Raw genomic sequence first — 21,637 nt, 5'->3', positions numbered from 1 at the left:
TCTCATGAAATTTTTCTCATTTTACACGGTACGACGTTATTTTTTTTTTTAAACTTACTTTACTTACGTTGTTGTTCTTATTCTCGTTATCTATCTTCTTTCTCTCTTTCAAAATTTTTTCTTGTTTTTTTTGTGTTTTTTACTATTTACAAGACTATTTACATTGGTATACAATGAACGATTGCGTGCGCACGCGCGAACAAACACGCGTGAACGATCGAAACGTCATCGAGGATCGACGATCGATACTATACCCAACTTCTTCTTCTTCTTCTTCTTCTTCTTCTTTATTCGAATATACAAGAGCCGTAAGAAAAAAATGACGACGTTTCTGTTTTTCCTATTATTATTATTATTATCATCTTCTTCTTCTTCTTCTTCTTCTTTCGTTAAACGAAGACGAGAGAGAAAAATAAAACGAGGATATCGTAATCGATGCAGAGGATAAACAAACTTTTCGACGAATTTTCCTGCGTAAGGGTGGTGATAATGATGCTGGTAATGGTGGTGGTAGGAGGGTGGGGGTGAGGATATTTGAGACTATGGTTCTTTGGTTTTCGCGCATTTTTGTTGTCGTTGTTGTTGTTGTTGTTGCTTGGTAACGAAAATATGTCGTCATCATTATCATCAGCATTATATCATCGTCATCGTCTTAATCAATCTTTTTCTTCTTCTTCTTCCTTTTTGTCGTTCTGCAAAAATATTTTCCCTGTGTATTGATATTAATATACTCTATTCTTTGGTTAACGCAGGAAAAATACGAAGAGATTGAAATCGCATCGACGCAAACGGAAACGCAAGCTCCCCCTCCCCCTCCCTCCCTCCCTCTTCCAAATCTGTCGTTTTTCATTACTTTTTTTTTTTTTTTTTTTTTTTAATCATCATCTTTTTCTCGTTATTCGATGATTCTCGTTGACAACGGTACGGACGTTAGCATGTATCAAGATCGTCATCCCGGAGACGTGGAAACACTTGCTCTGCTTTCCCTTTAATATTATTTCTTCGAGGATATTATTTTCATCTTTATTCGTCCGACGCGCATGGGTTTTTCTTATATTTTTCTTCCTCCTTTTTCTTTTTCTCTTTCTCTTTCTTCTTCTCCTTCTTTTACTTTTTCTTCTCCTTCTTCTCCTCCTCCTCCTCCTTCTTCTCCTCTTCTTTATTATTATTATTATATCCTTCTTCCTTCTCTTTTTTCGTTTTCTCTTCCAAGGATTTATAATATCAGCTTCGCGTTACGTGTTTCTCGGTTGACCGTAAGCGAAGCTGACCTCACGTCATGGATAATTCGGATGCATTAGATTGTACATGACCGCGAAGATTGTGCAGGCCGCGTAAACACCAAGTGCCACCCACCATAACAATTGCTCGTGCAATCTTTGTTCGAAATTTTTCAATACCAGAAGACCGATGGTCAGTCCTGCCAAGGCACCAGTTAAATGGGCGACGTAGGAGACCGGTAAACCAGCGTAGATTTGTTCCGCAGCGTACCTGTCGTAGATGGCAAAACCTACGTCGGCGCTAGCTGAAAAAGAAAAAAAAAAAGAAACATTATTTTCTCTATGGTTTAATATCACTCGACATATTATTTCATCGATTGTGTTATAATTATCTATCTTTTTCTTTTTTTAACTTTAAATTTATCAACAGTACGTTGCAAAACTGTAAGTATATAAAATTCAATTTTAAATATAATTACGCATTAATTAGCTTACTAGTATTTTTAATTATGATTTATTGAAAAATATTTCAAATAAATATTAAATTATTGTATTATATTAAAAAATATAAGGTAAATATTAAGGGTGAGACTAGCAACCTTCCCTCGTTGTAAAAACAATAAAGCTCAATAAAAGCGAAGAAGAAGTATTATATTAAAATAGGTTAATAAAGTTAAATGAATATACAGATAATATAGATGCAAGGATTGTTAATTAAAAAATTCAAACGTTTATTATATATACGTTTAGCAAATTTTCGCACGGTCTAATAGCCGTACACGAGCGATTAGTTAATAAATATAATATTTAAAAAATAAAAATTTTCTTCTCCAGGTATAGGTAGAAAGTAAGAAAGAAATTATTAAATGTCGTGAGAGTGGAAGTATGTAAGAAAGTACTAGTGTAAGGAAACGCGAATAGAATACGTAGACAAGAAGAAGAAGAATAAGAAGAAGAAGAAAAAGGAGGAGGAGGAGGAGGAGAAGAAAGAGAGGTGGTGGTAGTTTGAAGGAGGTACGAAATAAAGGAATACGCGAAGAAGGACGGTGCTGGGATTTTAAGTGAAAGGTGGAAGAGAAGCAGGAGGAGGTTGCGGGGAGGAGGAGGAGGAGGTGGTGGTGTATTGCCTGAGGGTATCACAGCCGGTGGCTATTTCATGGAAAGCTCTCAAAGCGTAGTCGAGGGAAGAGCTTTTCAGCATCTTTCTTTTTTTACAGGTGCCGGATGGTCGTGGTCTCAGGGGTGTAAATAGCAAACAGCTTGCTCCTTCGTGTTGCTATAATCGTAGTAGTAGTAGTCATAGTCGTGTGGTAGTCGTCATCGTAACGACACATACACACACACACACACACACGCATACAAAGAACGAATCCCGCATGAGGACACCGTTCAGACTCCGATCTCGTCGTCTCTTTTTTCTCTTTTCCATCTCGCGTACACTAACACACTCACGCGTTTACACGTACGGACGCGAATAGAAAACTACGGACGACGGACAGCTTTCTTTCTTTCTTTCTTTCTTTCTCTTTTAAAAGCACACACGTATGTGCATGTTATCTCTCTCTTTCTTTCTTTCTTTCTCTTTTCTTGAATCCATAAGATCAAGTACGCAGATCTTATCTTTTCTTATTACCACCGAAAACCACACGCGACACATCGCGCGTTGACACGTTGACATTTTCCCATTTTTTACGCGGCTCCAAGGTACTCGGAGTCGTAATAGCGGACTAGCCAATTTAAAAAAGGTCACTTGTGTGCGAGGAAAAAGAAGTATCATAGAAGAAGATGTTGTCCCTAAAGTTTGATCGTATATGTGTGTGCGTATGTGTGTGTGTTTGACGCGTCGTTGGCTCGTAATCGAGAAAACCAAAAAGCTTTTTGCACTGTGTTTGACCGAATATATACACACACTCTCGTTTTCGTTATTCGTTCCTTTTTATCTCTCTTCTCTCTTTCTCGCTCTTTGTCTCTTTCTCTTTCTGTCTCTTTCTCTCTTTCTCTCTCTCCAATTGTTGGTGCTTTTCATCAACGGAGAGAACTGCCACACCGCCACCGATCGCGACGGTCATCGCCTATCTTTTAATTAAAACTTCCGAATAGTGCCGAGGCCCGCGCTTTTTCCGCTTTTGTTTCCACCCATTTGTGTAACCCCTTTTCTTTCTCTTTCTCTCTCATCCGAACTCTTGTTCTTTCATTGAAATCGGGCCACTAAAACGACGCCCTCCCCCAACCTCTGATGCTGGGAAAAGCTCTAAACGAAGAGCTTTTTTTTTTTCTCACGAACGAATGTATTTTAAGCTCATAAAGTTCGACCATTTTGTTTATTTATCTTACGACGTTTAAATATAAACTATTTTTTTTTCTTTTTCTTTTATATTCGCAGAATTTTTTCACGGAAGGGAGGGGGGGACACACACACGATATAGAAAAATAAAAAACAAAATAAAGGGAATTTTAATATGAAACTTATATTCGATCTCTCGGAATAATTAAAAATAGGATTTGATTAAGTAATCGATATCGTTATCGATTGCATCGCAACGAGATTACGTCAATTAAGTACTGCACAACTTCCGCGTCGGTTGTCGTTGTCGTTGTCGTTGTCGTCGTCGTCGTTCTTTTCCTCTTCTTTACCCCCCGTCCCCCAACCCCCCTTCAGAACGACAAGCTGATTTCGTTATCGGACGACAGACTAAATCCAATTTGAAGTTTCGATCAAAGCAAAAAGAAAAATAAAATACGAAAAAAGAAAAAAAAAAAAACACAAAAAAAGAAAAAGATAAAATAAAATAAAATAAAATAAGTTAAACGAACAAAAGACTTTTCGTCGAGTTAACGTCTATCCTCAATGTCTGCGAAAAACGCAAGCTTCTCTTCTATATAAACGGTGTGTGTGTCTATCTTTTAATTAAAACTTTTCGATCGCGATGAGTAGGGTATGCCTACAAAAGCTGTTTTTCTGCTTCCCTTTCCACTTCTGGTTCCTTATTTTCTTTACTTATCTCTCATTTAATTTTGGATTAACGATACTAATTGTAAGTGATAAGCAATTCGGATAGACAGACAGGCAGATAGACAGATGTATAGAGAGAGAGAGAGAGAGAGAGAGAGAGAGAAATAACGTTTACGAAAAGTTTAATTATCATAAATTGAATAAATTAAATGTAAACGTATCATCAACGAATTAACTATTTCGTCATATATAATATGTATATTTTAATAGGATATTATAAATAAATAAGATTGTTCTCGACGATATTAATTACATCTATTTGCATCATTTACATCTATATTTATGGTTAAAATCACATTTATGATACAACCAGAACGTTTCGAATAATAATGATTTTTATTTGAACGATTCAATGATAACGTTTCATATGTCACTCGTGTATAAATATAGAATATTATTGGATTAATATCACAAATGTCATTATATAGATTAACGAAGAAAATGTATGATTTTAGGTAGACAGTAGGTAAAAATATAGGGGGTAAAGTAAGCAAGCTTTAGCTATCTTTTAATTAAAACTTCCGGATTCGGCACTAATTTCCTGCTCTACTTTTTCCTTTCCATCACATGCACACACGCTCGTCGTTCGCGAACTATGACCCATCCCGTGTAGAGAGCTGGGTTCGTAGTCGTCGTCGTCGTCTAGGACACAATCGACATCGTTGTTTTAGACTTTCGACCATAGTATCCATCACGGGAAAAGAATTGCTGACAGTTGGAACAAGAAAAAGAAATAAAGAAAGCTTGATTAACGAGAAACATTTCCTATGATTTAGTGGAATCTCTATGTCGGAAAAGCACGGCGAACGCGTTGCGAGAGAAAAACGAGCGAATGAAAAAATAAAATAAAAAAAAAGAAAAAAAAAAGAAAAGAAACAAAATTTTTTAAAAAAAAATATTTTTCGAAATAATCGATATGTTTCATCCTTTGCAAAGTTGTATATTATGTTATCATTAATACGACGAAATGAAACTTTTGTTTCGAAAAATTAAATCCAAACGTGGTTAAAGGTTTCCTGATAAATTTACCAACCAGCGACATGACAGCGACATGAATTTTTCTATCCTATTCGCGATGAATGATATTAAACCGAAAAGCATTGTGGATTCGGTAAACAAAATATTTTAATTAACGCGAAATAATCATTCGTCAACGTTCAAATGACCCCCCTCCCCCGTTACTTTGATATCCATATTAAACAAATTCTATAAATACGAATTTTAATTGAAACGTTATAAGACATAGAAGAAAATTATTCGCTAGAATAAAATGTGCGATGTCACCGTTGAAATAATCATAAAGAAAATAAAACAAGAAAAAGAAAAAAGAAAAAAGCATACTAGTAAGAAATAAAGTAGTTCTCCATCCACTTGTCTCATCTAATCAAAATTATTTATTATATATAGCGAAATATATATATAAAACAAAAAAAAAAACACAAAAATCAATAATGTGTAAATCATTTGGTAGTTGAAAAAAAAAAAGTTACGTTGAACTTTCTACGAATGTCAAAAGTTTCTATCGGCATAAAAGCAGCAAACGTTTTCCTTTGGGAAATAAGAGAAGGAGGAGGAAGAAGAAGAAGAAGAGAGTGAAACGTTATGAATGTCCTGGTGGACTCAAGTAAAGAATAGAAAAAGGGGGTGGGGGTGGTTGTGATGGGGGGGGCAGAGAGGAAAAAAGAAGAGAAGAGAAGAGAAGAGAATAGAATAGAACAGAAGAGAAGAGAATAGAAGAGAAGAGATTGTGGTTCAGTGTGTTGGTTTGTTTGATCCTACGATATACTACTATTACTACTACTACTACTATTACTACTATTTTACTTACCGATGACGAAGATGCCGATAAGTCGAACTATGCCAAACTCCATATTGTTGTAGTTTAGAAGAACGTTGGCTAGATGAGCGGCTAGAAGAGCATAAACGCCACCACTCGCTCCGACCAGATAGACGTCAGTGTCGAACACCGAGGTACCCAGGGAACCTGCAGACAGTCAAGACCAAGGTATAACTTAGTTGAAAAGTACCTTTAGTTTAAGCACCGCTGTTTTGCGAGTCGACGCGCGGTCTCTTCGCACGAGACCTCAAACTACCCTCTACCAATCTCCTCCTCCTCCTCCTCCTCCTCCTCTTTCTTCTTCACCACTCCCACGATCGTCAAACTTACTTTAAACCCCACTGTTACGTTGGTAAGTGTAGTACTGTTACTGTATTGTATTTTTGATAGAAAATTGTTAAAGGAATTTACTGCTTGGCTTTTCTTATTATTCTTCTTCTTCTTATTCTTCTTCTTCTTTTGCAATCCGACACCCCGATATAACTATATTTACTTTGTAAGACTTTAAATTAGATATTATATAGTTTAACATTGGCTATGATGTAATACTCTAACTTTAAGTTTAACCAGTTGCAAATCGATCATTCTTAGTTATCCTTTTGTAACGTTTTACATTCTCCGGTCGTATATCAAAGAAATAATAATGGTTTTATATTTTCTTTTTTCTTTTTTCTTCTTCTTCTTCTTTCTTACTTCGTACAAAATAAACTCAGGCTCTTGATATAATTATTTAGGTACTTAACTGTATTATGATATATAGAAGATTGTAAAGGGAATTTACTACTAGGGTTTTCTTCTTCTTCTTCTTTTTATTTCCTTTTTACGTTATCCGACATCCCGAAATATACTATATTAAAACTTTTAATTAGATATTACAGTTTTACATTAGTTCTACTAAATTTTGTCTAACTATTAACAAATCGACCATTCAGTAGCATTTTACGTACACGTATATCAAAGAAATAATATAAAGGGGGGGGTTTCTTTTTTTGTTGTTGTTATATAATGGTTTATGCATAAAATACTCGGATATCTGATACAACTATTTTCTCTTTTTTAAAGATATTATACTTTTAATAACTTTTGTTCGCAACAATTTTGCGATAATCGATCCTTCTTATGTTAGATATTTTTATGCGAAATTAAAGTCGAATGATTTATATTTCTTTTACCGATAGTTTTTTATGTAGATTTTAACTTCCAAGAAATGTATATTTATCGTATCCTTATACTCTTTCTATCTCCTTTTTCTCCCTTACTATAGCTCATATTATATTTATCTCTCTTTCTCTTTCAACGTTACTTCACAAACTCGTCGATCCGAGAGAGAGCTGCTTAACTAAGATCGACTTGGTTTTCGAGAGATGTTGGTTTAAGACGACCAAGTTTCGAGAAGGCAAATAAATTAAATTACACAAGCGTCCATCCATACTATCACGATTCGATTAAATCGTGAGTGACTAAATGTTACAGGGTAACAGGTTATACATAGAAATTGACCGATTCCTGTTAACTCGAATGTTCTTTTCAATTACGATATAACTATCTATTACCCTCTTTCTAACCACTTACCTTCGCTAACATTTAATTAAATATCCAGCTAATTAATGTTGGTACGGGGTGAAAGAGAAAAAACCAAAAGAAAATAAGAAGAAAAGAAAAGAAAGGAAAACGAAATGGATAATTAAGCGCGAGTCGGTAAATATTTATTAGACGAATACAATAAATATCGTGTTCGATATAATAAAACGATAGAAGGGAAGTTAACGAAAAAGAAAAAAAAAAAAAAAAAAAAAGAAGAAAGAAAAATAATTATCTAATAAATTCGAATGACTCGACATTGCCCGGCACTAACTGCTTCTTTCGTCACCCCCCCCCTTTTCTTCCCCCTCCAACCGCCTTTTTTTTTACTCTCCATCCCTTTCCACCTTTTTTTCTTTTTTTCTCTTTTTCTTTCTTTCTTTTTTCTGGAATTATGAAATTCATTTGAATCCTCGTTAGGTGCGCCTTTGGCTTTAACTCTAAGAAGGGAAGAAAGGATGAAAAGAAGAAAAGGGAAGTGGGTCGGTGCAAAAGTAGTCGGGGCGGGTTGGTTCGGTCTGGGTGCAAAGACGCGAACTAATATTTCAACGACCTACTCCCGGGTACGGGTACGAGTACGAGTCGTACGACTTTTACATGTACGTTTCTTCTTACATGTACATTTCTCGCGTTTACTACTTCTTACACGACACTATTCTTCTTTATGAACAACCTAAGAATACGAGAATAACGTGTACTACACGTTTACGTAATACTAATGTTCTCGGTTTAGAAAAATCTTTACGAAATATTTCTATACGATCTGAAAAAGGAAAACAAGAAAGAAAAAACAAAAAGGAAAGGTGAGCAAAATAAAATCGAAATAATTCATATCGGAAAAATTCGGGATCGATGAAACGAAAAAGAAAAAAAAAAACTAGTGTGTGTACTTATGTACGCACGTAAGAAGTTATACTTCTTTGCCGTACCAAAACGAACATAACCTCAATAAACTCAAAAATAACTTCAAAAAATAACTTAACAAAACAAAAATTTATTATTATTATTATTATTATTTAAAAAAAAGGAAAGAAACATATTTTCAATCGATCGATATATTATATATATTAGAAAGAATAATAAAATATCATAATATAGATATCAGTCCACAGTTAATATAAGAAAAATATATCGAATTACTCCACGCGTCAACAGCCATGGCACGGTTGCAGCATTAGTTCCCGCTTCGATCATTTAAGTAAAACAGCGCTGAGTACGATTAGTACTTGGATGGGTGACCCGCTTGAGAAAAAAAGGGGAAGAAGAAGAGAAGACAACAACTTCATGCCGTATACTTAAAATCGCTTTGCCGCGCGTCGTAAATATCGACAAACTTCATGGTGTCGTTTTTCCAGACGCTCGGAACAAAATCACTCCCCATTACATTTTCCCCAACGCGCCAAAAGAAGTAACTTCAAAAAGTCGATATATTATATTTTTCAGAAAAATTTGATTCTTCCAGTTTGAGAAAAAAAACAAAAAAAAAGAAAAACAAAAAAAAAAAAGAATTCAATTGAATTCTGACTGAAAGTAACAAAATATTATTATTACGGCGACACATTCCCTGTGTTCTCTCTTGAAACGAAGTTTAACGAGGCAGCGACTTCCGCGGTAGTAGTTCCGGATACAACGTATCCGGGCTACGACGATGCGAGCAACAGGTGCAGCGGATCGTGTGCCACTGTCGGAATCGATTGTAAAAAAAGAAAAAAGAAAAAAAAACGAGAAAAAAGAGAGAGAGAGAGAGAGAGAGAAGAGAGGAAAGGAAAGAAAAAGGGGGTTACAAATAAAAAAAAAATAAAAACCAAAGGGAAAGTAGGAAAACGGTCGAATACGTATGTATTCGAATTATTTCCTATAGGTTATCATCGCAAAAATAAATGTAGAAGAGAGAAAGGCTTCTTCGAATTTCTTTTTTTTTTCTTTCATTCCTCTTATTTTCGTTCTCCTTCTCTCCAAATTTCAAAGCTAAATTGACTATTCGTATCTTGTTGATTTTTTCTTTCTCCCCTTTTGTTCCCACTCACCACGATTCCATAGACTAACGGAGAGTAGTCCCTTGAGAATAAGGAAGAATGCCTGTTAACGATCGTAAAAATTTATACTGTCTGTTCTCTTTCGGAAAGAAAGAAAGAAAGAAAGAAAGGAAATAAATAAATAAAGAAAGAAAGAAAGAAAGTAAGTAAGAAAAAGAAAAAACCGAATAATAAGGAATAGGGGATGAAGATTGCTATCTGAGGTATATATGATGAGAAAATTGAACGCGCATAGCTTATCTTTTCTCGAGTGTGCGAAGGCGTGAGTTGCTATGGTACAGAAAAGGAGTACGTGGGAGGAGATAAAAAAAGAGAAAAAGAAGGAATAAAAAAAAAAACAGGGAGAAAAAAGAAAAGCACAAGGCACGCGAGAAGAAGGTACGATGAGAAAACGAAGTAAGAGGAACGTCGGAGCAGGGAAAGGATGGGGGAGGGGGGGTGATACGATGGTTGGAGTTGGGGGTGATGGTAGATACGAACGAAGGAAAGAAAAATATATGTATATATATATCTGTATATGATAAGTATATACATACATAGAAGATACATACATATACGTGTATCCTTGCAGGATATTATTCGACATAAAGAAGGAAGGTGGGGTATGATCGGAAAGCGGACTTCTAAGCGTACCATGATCGAGAGAAACTTCTCCTCCACTCTTTTCTCCATTTCCAGTTGAATATTTCACGAAATATTTTTACATGAATTACATTCGATTTTCGCGAGGACGGGGTGGGGGGGATAGGGAAAAACGCGGAAATTCGTTTCTCAAATAATATCGATAAGGAAAAAAGTGGGATACCGAACGATGCGAGGAAAGTGTGCGTGAGATAGAGCGCCGTTAGGTATTCGCGGGAAGAATGAAAAAAAAAAGGAAGAAAGAGATAAGAGAAGTAGGGTGAGAGAGAGAGAGAGAGGTGCAGACGATCAAGGAAAAGATATCGCGAGGGAAGGAAAAATTCTAAAGAAATGCGAAACGAGTGAGAGTGTAGTGGTGGTGGTGGTGGTGATGGAGGAGGAGGAGGAGGGGGCGAGGGATAGAATGCACCTCGTGTCTCCTAGACTATGCACAAGTGAGAAAATAGAACGTCCTACAGTTAGAACGCGGTGAGTGCAAGTACAACTATGCATTCGTAAAGCGAAGTATGGCGTGAAGCTCTTGTATCACACAAAACACATACACATACACAAATACATACAAAGAGATGAGCGAGAGAGAAAGAGGGTCGGGCCTCTCTTTCCTATTTCCGTGCATCGACCGCCATTACGTGTTCGTCCGGGCATAACGCGATGCGAAATTCTAAGCTGCATCGTTCTTCTGCAAACGGTGTGTACGAACCATATGTTTCTCTGTGTGTGCGTGTGCGTATGTGTGTGTATGTTTGAGAGAGATAGTTGGATAGATAGATAGATGAATATATGTGTGAGAGAAAGAGAGATGGTTGGTGGTGAAGATAGAGGGGTTAGGGTGGGGGTGGGGGTAAGGGGGTGAAGGGTAGAACGCGTCTCGACGTCGTTACGTCGTTACCAACGGATCGAGGCTACTGTTGTACGATGCATCGTGAATACTGTCCACCACCAACAGCAATGGCTGCTTACTATTCCTGTATTTTCTCCACGCTTCTCTCCGGGGACCCTTCGTGACTCTGCGAATCGGCTGCGTGTCACCATTGCGAAAGAAACAGTTTCTATCTACCTGTCCTGTATACGGACAAGATGCTATTTTCAAGTTATTATACAATAATATAACGTATTCCCAAAGTATCGACGTTAAACAGTGTCATTATTATTATTATTATTATTATTATTATTATTATTATTATTATTATTATTATTATTATTATTATCATTATTATATTTATTACTTATTCTTTTTTCCCTTGTTTTCTTCTTTAACGAGATATTGACTAACTAAAAGTAAATTTTGATGCACATTTGGATCGTAACTATTACTAAACGATATTTGTAGGATCGTAATATTTTTTTCTTCTTTTTGTAAAACTGTATGGAGTATGCATACGAAAGGGCAAAGGATGTTTTTTTAATTGAAACGAATTTTAGCTAATTTTTCACGGAGTGACTCTTTAAACTTCATAAATTTCTATGAAGCACGCTCTTGTATGTAATTTTGTTTGAATATTCATAATCGTGTATATTTTGTAGACCGATTAAATTATGAAAAAAAAAAAAAAAAAAAAAAATATATATATATATATATATATTTGAAGCAACGTACGCGAGCAGTTAAAAGAAAAAATCTTATAATCCTGGAACGAACACGTTTGATCATTGGGGATCCTCTTTCATACATAGAATATATGTCGTCATACACGCATTGGAACGAAACGAATACCGATCGACAAAAGTATGAATCGATGGGGTTTTAAGAAAAAAAAAAAAAAAAAAAAAAAAAAAAAGAAAAAAAAGAAAAAAAAAATAGGAGATAAAAGGGAAAAAAAAGAAAATATTAGAATATGTGTGTGTAGAAAGAAAGGTAGAGGGTAATTGGTAGAGGGTTGAGGAGGGGAGAGTTGGTATGGAAAATCGCGATTCCCATCTCTCTCGCTTTCGTTCGTGACACGAAGCTCGCTTAATTCCCGCTCGATAAATGTATGTAATCCACGATGGGAATCCAGCGTCCCTTATCAAACAGACGCTTGCAGTCGGTTTAAAAATATGCTACGCGTACTACTCTACGCATGGTCGGATAAAAAAAAAATAACCCCGCTTTTCTCTCTTTGTTTTTGTCCTATTTTATTTTTTCTTTTCTTTTTTCTTTTTTTTTTTTTTTTTTGTAACGACAGTTCGATTCTGATCGTACTTTGAAAGCTTTACATACTATGTACACACATACACGTATCACATTATATATATACACATATATAAATGTGAACTCCCGAAATCGAGATACGAATACGCACCCTCGAAAAAATACAGTTCGAGCTATCGAAAGGTGGTAAAAGTTGAGTGGATTTGTGCTGTGGTATCGGCGAACAAAAAAAAAAAAGAAAGAAATAAAAAATTATATTCCCACTCGAATCGAACTTCCAATCGATTTCGGTTCATATCGTGCATCGTTATTACATTGTACCCCGTTTTGCCAACATTTAACCCACCAATCCTTCATTTCATCTCATTCATTTCATTCATTCATTCATTCCTTTATCGCGAAATAAACTGGGGAATTATTTCAACATTATCATGAAATCATTTTCCTTTTTCCCCAATTTTGTCTACGCGTTGTGCTGTGTGATCTCGGACTTATTATTTCACTCCCTATGCTTTTTCTTTACTTCTTTTTTTATCGACGTTCCTCATTACGGAGATTTCTTTTTTCTCTATTTATATAAATTTTTGTTCTACCCCGCATTATCGCAAAAGGCAAAAGAGAACTACAAACTCCCCCCACTCCGGCCCCACACCTAACGTTTTGTTATTTTTTCTTTATATCTTTTCTGTTTCTCTATTTTATCCTTTATATCTCGTTTGTGTTTTTTCTTCTCTCTCTCTCTCTCTCTCTCTCTTCTTTTTTTTATTTTATTCTCTCCTTTCGGGTTTTATTTTGAAAGTAGAGAATACGCGCGTAGATACGAGCGGACCATATTCACGCGTCGTTGCTTCACATCCTTTACAATTCTTGGTTTATCAGTTGACGAATCTCGCTATCTCACTTGTCGATATAGCGACAGATAGAAAAAGTGAGAGATAGAGGGAGAGGTAGATAAAGAGATAGAAAAAAGAAAAAAAAAAAAAAAGAGACATCGACCGCCATCCAGTTCTTTTATCTTTTCGCGCTCTCTTTCCTTCTATTTTTTTTTTTTTTTCTATTTTTATTTTCATTGAACCTTTTTTTCCCTTTTATTTTTTTTTCCCTATCGTAGAAGCGATCATTCGTAGCAACGTTCTCTGTTTCCCGCACGAAATGCCGAACGCTAACGCTAACGTAAACGCAAACGCAAACGCAAACGATAGCGCAAACGTAAAACGCGCAAAGTTTCAACCGGCAGGTTTCGAATGATTTTCCCTTTTTCTCCACCCCCCCCCTCTTGCCACCACTCCACCATCACCACCACCACACTAGTACCACAACACCACCGGTACACACCACTCTTTCTCCTTTCTCACCAACTCAACGTGATTTTAATATCCTTTTGGTGCTCGAAATGCCCTCGACATTTTTTCGATGGAAATATTAAACCAGACAAGAGGAAAGGGAAAAATGTCGGAGCACCCGATGGAATACAAAAGCGAGTTTGAATCCCGAAGCGTGCGATTGAAATTGTTGCGTTCTCTTCTCCCCGTTTCCTTTACCATGATTTTATCCTACTACCTTTGCATACATACGTACATATCTATGTATCTATCGTTGTTATGTTTGTTTTACGATTCTTTCGTTCCTGTTCTTTTTTTTTTTTTTTTTCTTTTTTTTTTTAATTTGAATTTTTATTTGTAATTTTTGTTTTCCCCACACGAAAATACGGCTTTATTTAGCGATCGTTCTACATTCATTTTCCAACACCATTATCGACCCATTACGTTGAAACGTGGTACCTTAAAGTACCCACGTATCTCCATTTAGTCAATCAAAGTTTTATGCAGTTACCATCAATTAAAATCCAAACTACGTCAACGGGGTAAAAAAAAGAAACAAAATAAAAGGAAAGAGAAAGGAAAAAAACAAAGCAAGAAAATGTTCACTCGAATAAAGTTGAAACCGAATAGAAACACTTTTGGATATTTTAGACTTGAACTTTTGACAAATCCAATTGGATAGGTAATACTATAGCTATAAATACGTATACCATACCTACTATCTATCGTATTCTCTCAAACGATCCGTAGATCGAAAGTACAATTACATAAAAGTTGTAGGAATGGTGTTCCGAACGTATTCGCGTTTCGTTATCAAAGTGCAATTAATACTTTCGAGCGATGACCATTTATATTTCAGTCGTTCATTTCGTACCGAATAGCGTTACCAATCCTTTCGCGTTGTTCGTAAACGTTTCACATTTGAAAGAGAAAGAGAGAGAGAGAGAGAAAACGACCATTGGCGCAGTCGAATTATCGAAGTAGAAATGACTAGCCTATGCACAAACCCAGCAGCAGTAGTAGGACAGATAACGAGTTTGACTACTATATACAGTAGTTCATACGCGAATATCTCCGACGAACACGCGACTCATCGAATGCGAATTGTGCGTTCTTTATCTCTTCCCTCTGTATCTCCCTTTTCAACATCCGCTTAATAAAAAAAAAAAAGCCCTTCTCAATGATTCGTTCCGCATTTTCGATGTTGTTGTTTTATGGACCTATCGAATCCAGTTAACGGCGTATTGTTGATTTTGCAAAATCATGTTTTTATGGAATAATCGTTATTTTAGGGATTATATTGTAATGATCTCTCCAGTGTAGAACGGAACGTATTCTATTATGATTATATATGTATATATATAGTAGAGGAGAGGTAGATGTACATATTTGTACTCACATCGATCGATAAGTACGTTTACTTCGATTTGAATAAATTTGCTAAATATATGTCGCATTTCTAATCATTAATTACTAGAAGGAAGGGATGGATTGTTAAAGGAAGATGGTAGAAGTATCTTTACGAGTATCTCGTTTTATTTAATGATGTTAATGAAGGTAATGAAGGAGGATCGTAAAGAATTCAAACTTAACGGAGACTAATATAAATAATCTTAGATGATAGGGTAATTATCAGTAAAAAGCAAATAAAATAAAATCGCTATTTTGTTGCATAATTCGAAGACTTCGGGTATTGCGTTTAACTTTTTAATAGCGAATAAAATAATAAAAAAAAAAAAAAAAAAATAGAAAAAAACATTTATTAAGGATAAAAGGAAAGAATAAAATATTCTCTATTGCAAAATACATTCTTGTTCGTCCCGTTCTTTTTTTTTTTTTGTTTTCTATATTCTTTTTTTGGCGAATGAAAAGAAGGGGACGAATATACGTTACATGCCAATAAATCTTGGATAAGAAATTTTTAAGAGGGGTGTAGAGTCAAAAAAAAAGAAAGAGAGAAAGTAGTAGGAGGAAGAAAGAGATAAGGGGGGGAAATGGTACCCATAGAAAGAAGAAATTCAAAGTGGTGTGGAGATGGGTTGAAACGTGTGGTATATACTAAGGATAGGGGGTGAAATAGCGGACGAGGGTTGAGGGAAACATTGTGGAAGAGATATAGAGAAGGCTTGTCGAGGGTAGATGTCGTTGCACTTGCGTCACAGCAATCGCATTACATCGTCGCGACCGCGATGCATACGAAGTAATCTTGTCGCGGTGGCCCCAGACAAGCTGTCGCCCTTTTTAGAGAGAGAGAGAGAGAAAGAGAAAGGGAAGAGGGGCGAGGAGGGAAGGGGAAGGGGAAGAGAAACAGAGACCAAGACAATATTTACTATGCTTATGAAACTCGCGTTTCGTAAATTACAAAGATCGCGTGCGTGCGTGCATGCGTGTGTTCTGTGTGTGTGCGCACACGTACCTACGAATTAATTATAATTAATAAAGAAAATTGATTAAATAAAAATAAATGAAGGAAATAATGAAAGACAGAAGGAAAGAAGAAAGGAAGGAAGGAAAGAAAGAAAGAAAGAAAGATAGCGTTATATAATATAATAATTATTATAAAAGATAAGAAGATAAGAGTTAAAAAGTATGGAAAAATAAAATATGCGTTTAGTTACGGTAGACAAAATTCTTATTATTTTGTAAAGTTGTGTTGAAATATTTGTTTCGTGGATTTCTTTCTCTTTTTTTTTTCTTTTCTTGTTTTCTTTTTTTTTGCTTCTTATTTTCTTATTTCCCTACATTAAATTGAAATTTATTTTCCCCATTATGAGGATGAAATTAGAAGGAAGAAAAGAAGAAAGAAAGAAAGAAAGGAAAAAGAAAGAAATAACATTTTTAATGTTGGATTATTGAAGATTATAAAAAAAAAATCGTAGTATAGATATCGATCGTGGTATCGGGTAAATCGCTACACGATTTCTCTAATAACAGACTTCGGCATTATCTAAAACGAGGAGAAGGAAAAGAGAAGAGGAAGAGGCAGGCAGGCAGGCAGGGAGGCGATAAGCCGATCGTTCCGTTCCTTAAGTTTTACCCGTTTGCGTTTCTCCACCCCTTGAAAATTCCTCCCCTATATCCCAGGGATACGTCCAATGTCTATTCTCGAATCTCCCGGTCAGGTTTATTATTCATGTGCCCTATTTTGCAACGTTTTACTTTCATGACTGCTAATAACCAGGGATCTGCGTCTAATCGAATTTATGCAAATGGCAATTAGGTGTACACGAATATATACATATAGACGAGAGAGAGAGAGAGAGAGAGAGAGAGAGAGAGAGAGAGAGAGAGAGAGAGAGAGAGAGAGAGAGAGAGAGAGAGAGAGAGAGAGAGAGAGAGAGAGAGAGAGAGAGAGAGAGCGAGAGAGCACAGGACCACCACGTTACTGTCTCTTCGTGTAGAGAAAGAGAGTGAGAGAAAGATGGAAGGAAGAGGATGGGAAAGAGAGGGATAGGAGGTGTACCACCTTCACCATCACCACCTCTACTGAAAATCCCGAAACAGAGTCGGGGCACGAAGTAGCGGAGTATGAAACGGTTGTGTCGCTGTGAACACAATAGTGCGTTTACCTAAATGTACTCCTATATGTACATAAAAGAAAGAAAGGGAGAGGGAGAGAGAAGAGAGAGAGAGAGAGAGAGAACGAGACCTGTTCTTTCGGGAAATGCACGCGATGCTATTCCATAATTAATATAATTACAAATAATGCAAACTTAAATCAACACACTATACTCATGCTAGGAACAAATGTTGTTCTCCAATTACAAGGCCTTCTAATTAACGCGGTGTTATTTCGAAATTAATATGCCACGGTATGGTATGAATACATGTTCTTTCGTTATCGAAATAAAGAGAGAGAGAGAGAGAGAGAAGGGAAGTGAAAGAGATTAATAAAAAAAAAATTAGACAAAGATAGGGAGAGAGAGCGAGAGAATATATATCGTATAAAGTTAATATAGCGAATATAATTATTGTCACGATATATAATCATAATGATTAACTTACCGGCCAGGACTCCAGCCATATAAACGGCGGCAATCCTCAAACTTCCGTGCACCATCTCGAGTGGAAGTCCCACGACCACCTGCACTCCCAGATTAAACAACAGGTGAAGCCACCTAAAAAGAAAAAAAGAAAGGAAAAAAATGATAAACGTGTTAAAAAGTGTCCTTCTTTTTTTTATCGTTTGCCTTTTATTATTATTATTATTATAATAATATTTTTATCTTTGTAAAGGTAATAGGATTATGGGAGACACGGATAATAACGCAAAATGTAAAAATGATTATGCCAAGAACGATTTTAGTAATATTAATGAACAGCACGCGTTTAGAAATGGATTGAAACGATTGAGATAGATTGATGAGATATTAAAGTAAAAAAGAAGCGGAAGAATGTACATTATTAGCAGTAATATTATGACACGGAAATGAGGAAGCTGAAAAATAAGTACTGTAAAAGATGATAGAGAAAGAAAAAGAAGAAAAAGACTAAGAGGAAGGAGAAGAAGGTGGACGGATGAAGTGGACGACTTTGCGGTGTTTTTCCTCAATGTTAGAATGAGAAAAATGAAAACAAAGCTAGGAACATTTAGCAAAAAGATGTCAAGGGGTCGTACATTAGCCCACGGGGGAAGATTAAAAGAGTTACCGCTTGACACGGAAGAAGGATTAAGGTGGATGAAAGAATTAAAAGCCGACGCTTTTGCGAAACGAGACAACGGCGATAAACGAGATGTAATATACTTTTTTTTTTCTTTTTTCTTCTTCTTTTTTCGCACTCCAAAACCGGAGATCTTCAATTTTTTCCAAATAGTCGACGACGAGAGAGATACCCTTCTTCTTAACGTTCATCATTCTCCTTTATTACCCCCCTTTAAAACGTATCTACATACGCGTATATATGTAACAAGTATGTGTTCTCGTGCGTGTGTGTCTATAAAAGGGATGGGAGCTCATTTAAATGAGAATACTTGAACATTTCTTCGTGAAACCTGATGGTACTTTAAGGATTAGTTATAATAATAAGATAAAGAATTACTCTAAAGTATAATATAATATTTCTATACATATAATGTGTCCCTGAAGTCGCTTTATGGAGTTAAAAGATTCTAAATTTGTTCTTGGCTAATGAACAAAATATTTCTATTTTATTTGTAAAACAATTTACGTGATATTTTCTTTTTTTTTTTTTTATCTATTTTACTATACACGATAAAGATTCTTGAGATATTTTGTAGAGGAGAATGGGTTGAAAAGTATGTTCGATCGATGGAACATTGTTTCTACGTTAGACTCTAAATTTGTTAATCAACCAAGGCGTATATGAATTTATGAAAGATAAAAAGTACAAAAAAGAAAATACTAACTGAGAATTGATGTTATTTCGAGGATATTAATAAATAAATTTCGTTGGGAAAAAATTGATTTATCGAATAAAATATAAATCAAATATTTTCATTTCGAAGAAACGTTAAGATCGTTTGAAATTATTCGATAAAAACTCGAATTTCGACTTAACGTTAACTTACGTGGAAACACGCGGTAAGATAAAAATGATAAAAGAGAAAGAGAGAGAAATATAAAATGCATGAAATGTAGCAGGATCGTGTAGATAGAAAACAAAAGTTGGGAGTAAGGAAAAGTCAAAAAGGGCGAAAGAAGAAAAGGGCATCATCGTTCTTTCTAGTCTGAGATTTAACCGACCAACCGTGTCTATCGGACGGGAAATAAAAAGGAACGAAAAGAGAATAGTGGCTTGCTTGGAAACGCGTCAGAGGAAAATCCGAGCAATTATGCATCTTATCTCGCGAGTGAGGTAGAGAAAGTTTCTTTACCCAGGAGAGTCTCGGAGAGTGAGTATGAGAGAGGAGAGAGAGAGAGAGAGAGTAACTTGGCTACGTAAGTAGAGAAGGTCGTAGCTACTTATCCGCCATGTTGTACACCCGGGAGCGTGGAAAATCACAAAGATCTACTATGCATATTCTCGACTTAGTATCGAACGCTTAAAATGAAATTCTCTCGTCAGAGACTATATATATATATATAGTTTAACGATAATAAATTTCGATAACTTTTTGATAAAATATTATTTTAAATAATTTTCGTAAATTTAGTTTAGTCATTCGTAATTGTATTAAACGTGATTATTCTATGAATTATTAGAGATAGTTATTGATTTTACTACTTTAGAATCGTTTTGTATTTAATGGATATTGGAAATATGGTAATACGTTTATACAAGAGGAATATGTAGATATGTGAAAGTACAGCAAAGGAAAAGAGAATAAAAAAAATAATTAAAAAAAAAAAAATAAAAAGGAAGAAAGAAAGGTGATTAAGTGGCGACGAAAGTTGGTGATTTTCTTTTTTTTCTTTTTTTTTTTTTTGGAAAAAGAAATATTTTTGCCCTCGCGTATACCTTTGTTTAAACTAATTTAAACGTGTAATTACTTTCAGTAACCACGGGTTATATTCCTACCATTTTTCTACATTCAATCGTATGATTGATTTTCGATGTGAAATTTGTTAAAAGTTTTCCTACCTTTTTCTCTCCCGTCATTACTTGTTTTTTTATTTTTTTCCTTTTTTTTCTTTCTTTTTTGAAAATTTTCACCACGGTAGAAAAATGAAAATAAAGTTTTATTGGTAGGACCCAACTGAAAATGAAGATCCCCCGCCTTTTCTTTACCTTCTCTCCTTTTCGCTTTCTTCTTCTTCTCCCCCTCCCCATCCCTCTCTCTCACTCTCTCTGTTTCTTTCAAAATCAATTCGTTGGTACGAGGTTCTGGGAAATAGGCAATTTGCATTGGTTATGAGTTTAAAGTGTATTGTCGTTGCTATTTGTAAAATGCGGTCAACGAGAAAGCAATCACTCTTAAGGTCCTATCGTCGTTTATCAATTGAATCGAACTTATCATCTTTCTTGGGAGAGAGAGAGAGAGAGAGAGAATATCTTCATCGACAACAGAAACCACTTACGTGTATATAATACAATTTTTAACTTTAACGAAATACGATTCGTACGTTTAATTGATAACATCTATAAATTCATATTTGCAAAAAAAGAAAAAGTACAAATTCGGATAAAAATTATAGGAAAAATAGGAGGTTAATGACATATTTCATTAAAAAAAAATTAAAATAATAAAAAAAAACAAGGAAATGATAGAATAAAGAGAGAGAGAAAGAGAGAGAAATATAGAAATAGTCGAAATTCCAAATCGATTCGTAAACGAAAGCGGTTTACTGTACGCAATCGTTGAAATGGAGCGAGGTGGGCTCGCTCATTCAGTTACAAAACAAAAAAGCTAACGTTTAAATCGTTGGAGCGTCGTCGCGTGCTAGCCGTGAAAATGGTCGCCATACATCGTCCATCCATTATCGCGCAAATAAATCGGTAATCATATGAAACTCAACGTCCGCTCGAACGCGTTCAATGAGCGTATCCGAACGAACGAACGAACGAACGAACGAATGAACGAACATTAACACATCTATATTATTATACATATTTCGATGATATCGTCATAGATTACGCACTAGTAATTTTACCTTTTAATAGAGAGGAAAGGAATATAAAATCGTTTATTCGCGGAAAAATTTATTCCCGATAATTTTTTCTTTTTTTTTTTTATCGGTATTGCAATCAATCGTCATTAGAAAAAAAAGAGTTTTGATTTTGACATATTTTGTAATTACGGTCGATTAATTTCATTAAGCGCATTCACAAATTCAAAACAATTTGTTAGTTCAAAAAAATTAAATAAAAATAAAAAAAAAGTCAGAAAAAGTAAAAAAGAGATTTATGCGGTTGTTGAAAAAGTGTCTCCTTTTATATATTTCGTATACATATT

The 21,637-nt window shown here is 35.3% G+C and overlaps 1 protein-coding gene across 2 annotated transcripts in view; it reads right to left on the bottom strand.

Moving 5' to 3' along the window:
- Window positions 1-1,198: 1,198 nt before the first annotated feature.
- LOC122522599 (protein rhomboid) overlaps window positions 1,199-21,637 on the bottom strand; it is a 116,718-nt gene continuing 96,279 nt past the window's right edge. For both annotated transcript variants that reach the window (XM_043643804.1, XM_043643803.1), the window contains exons 4-6: window positions 17,788-17,900; window positions 6,062-6,217; window positions 1,199-1,525 (exon numbers count right to left, since the gene is read on the bottom strand). In XM_043643804.1, coding sequence (XP_043499739.1) covers window positions 1,278-1,525; window positions 6,062-6,217; window positions 17,788-17,900 — 517 coding nt within the window. In that variant the 3' untranslated portion in view covers window positions 1,199-1,277. The remainder of the gene's footprint in view (window positions 1,526-6,061; window positions 6,218-17,787; window positions 17,901-21,637) is intronic.

Source organism: Polistes fuscatus, unplaced genomic scaffold (assembly GCF_010416935.1).
Source record: "Polistes fuscatus isolate 324 unplaced genomic scaffold, CU_Pfus_HIC Scaffold5, whole genome shotgun sequence".
NCBI lineage: Eukaryota > Metazoa > Arthropoda > Insecta > Hymenoptera > Vespidae > Polistes > Polistes fuscatus.
Note: the sequence above shows the minus strand (reverse complement) of the source record. Positions and strands in the feature narration are given on the sequence as shown.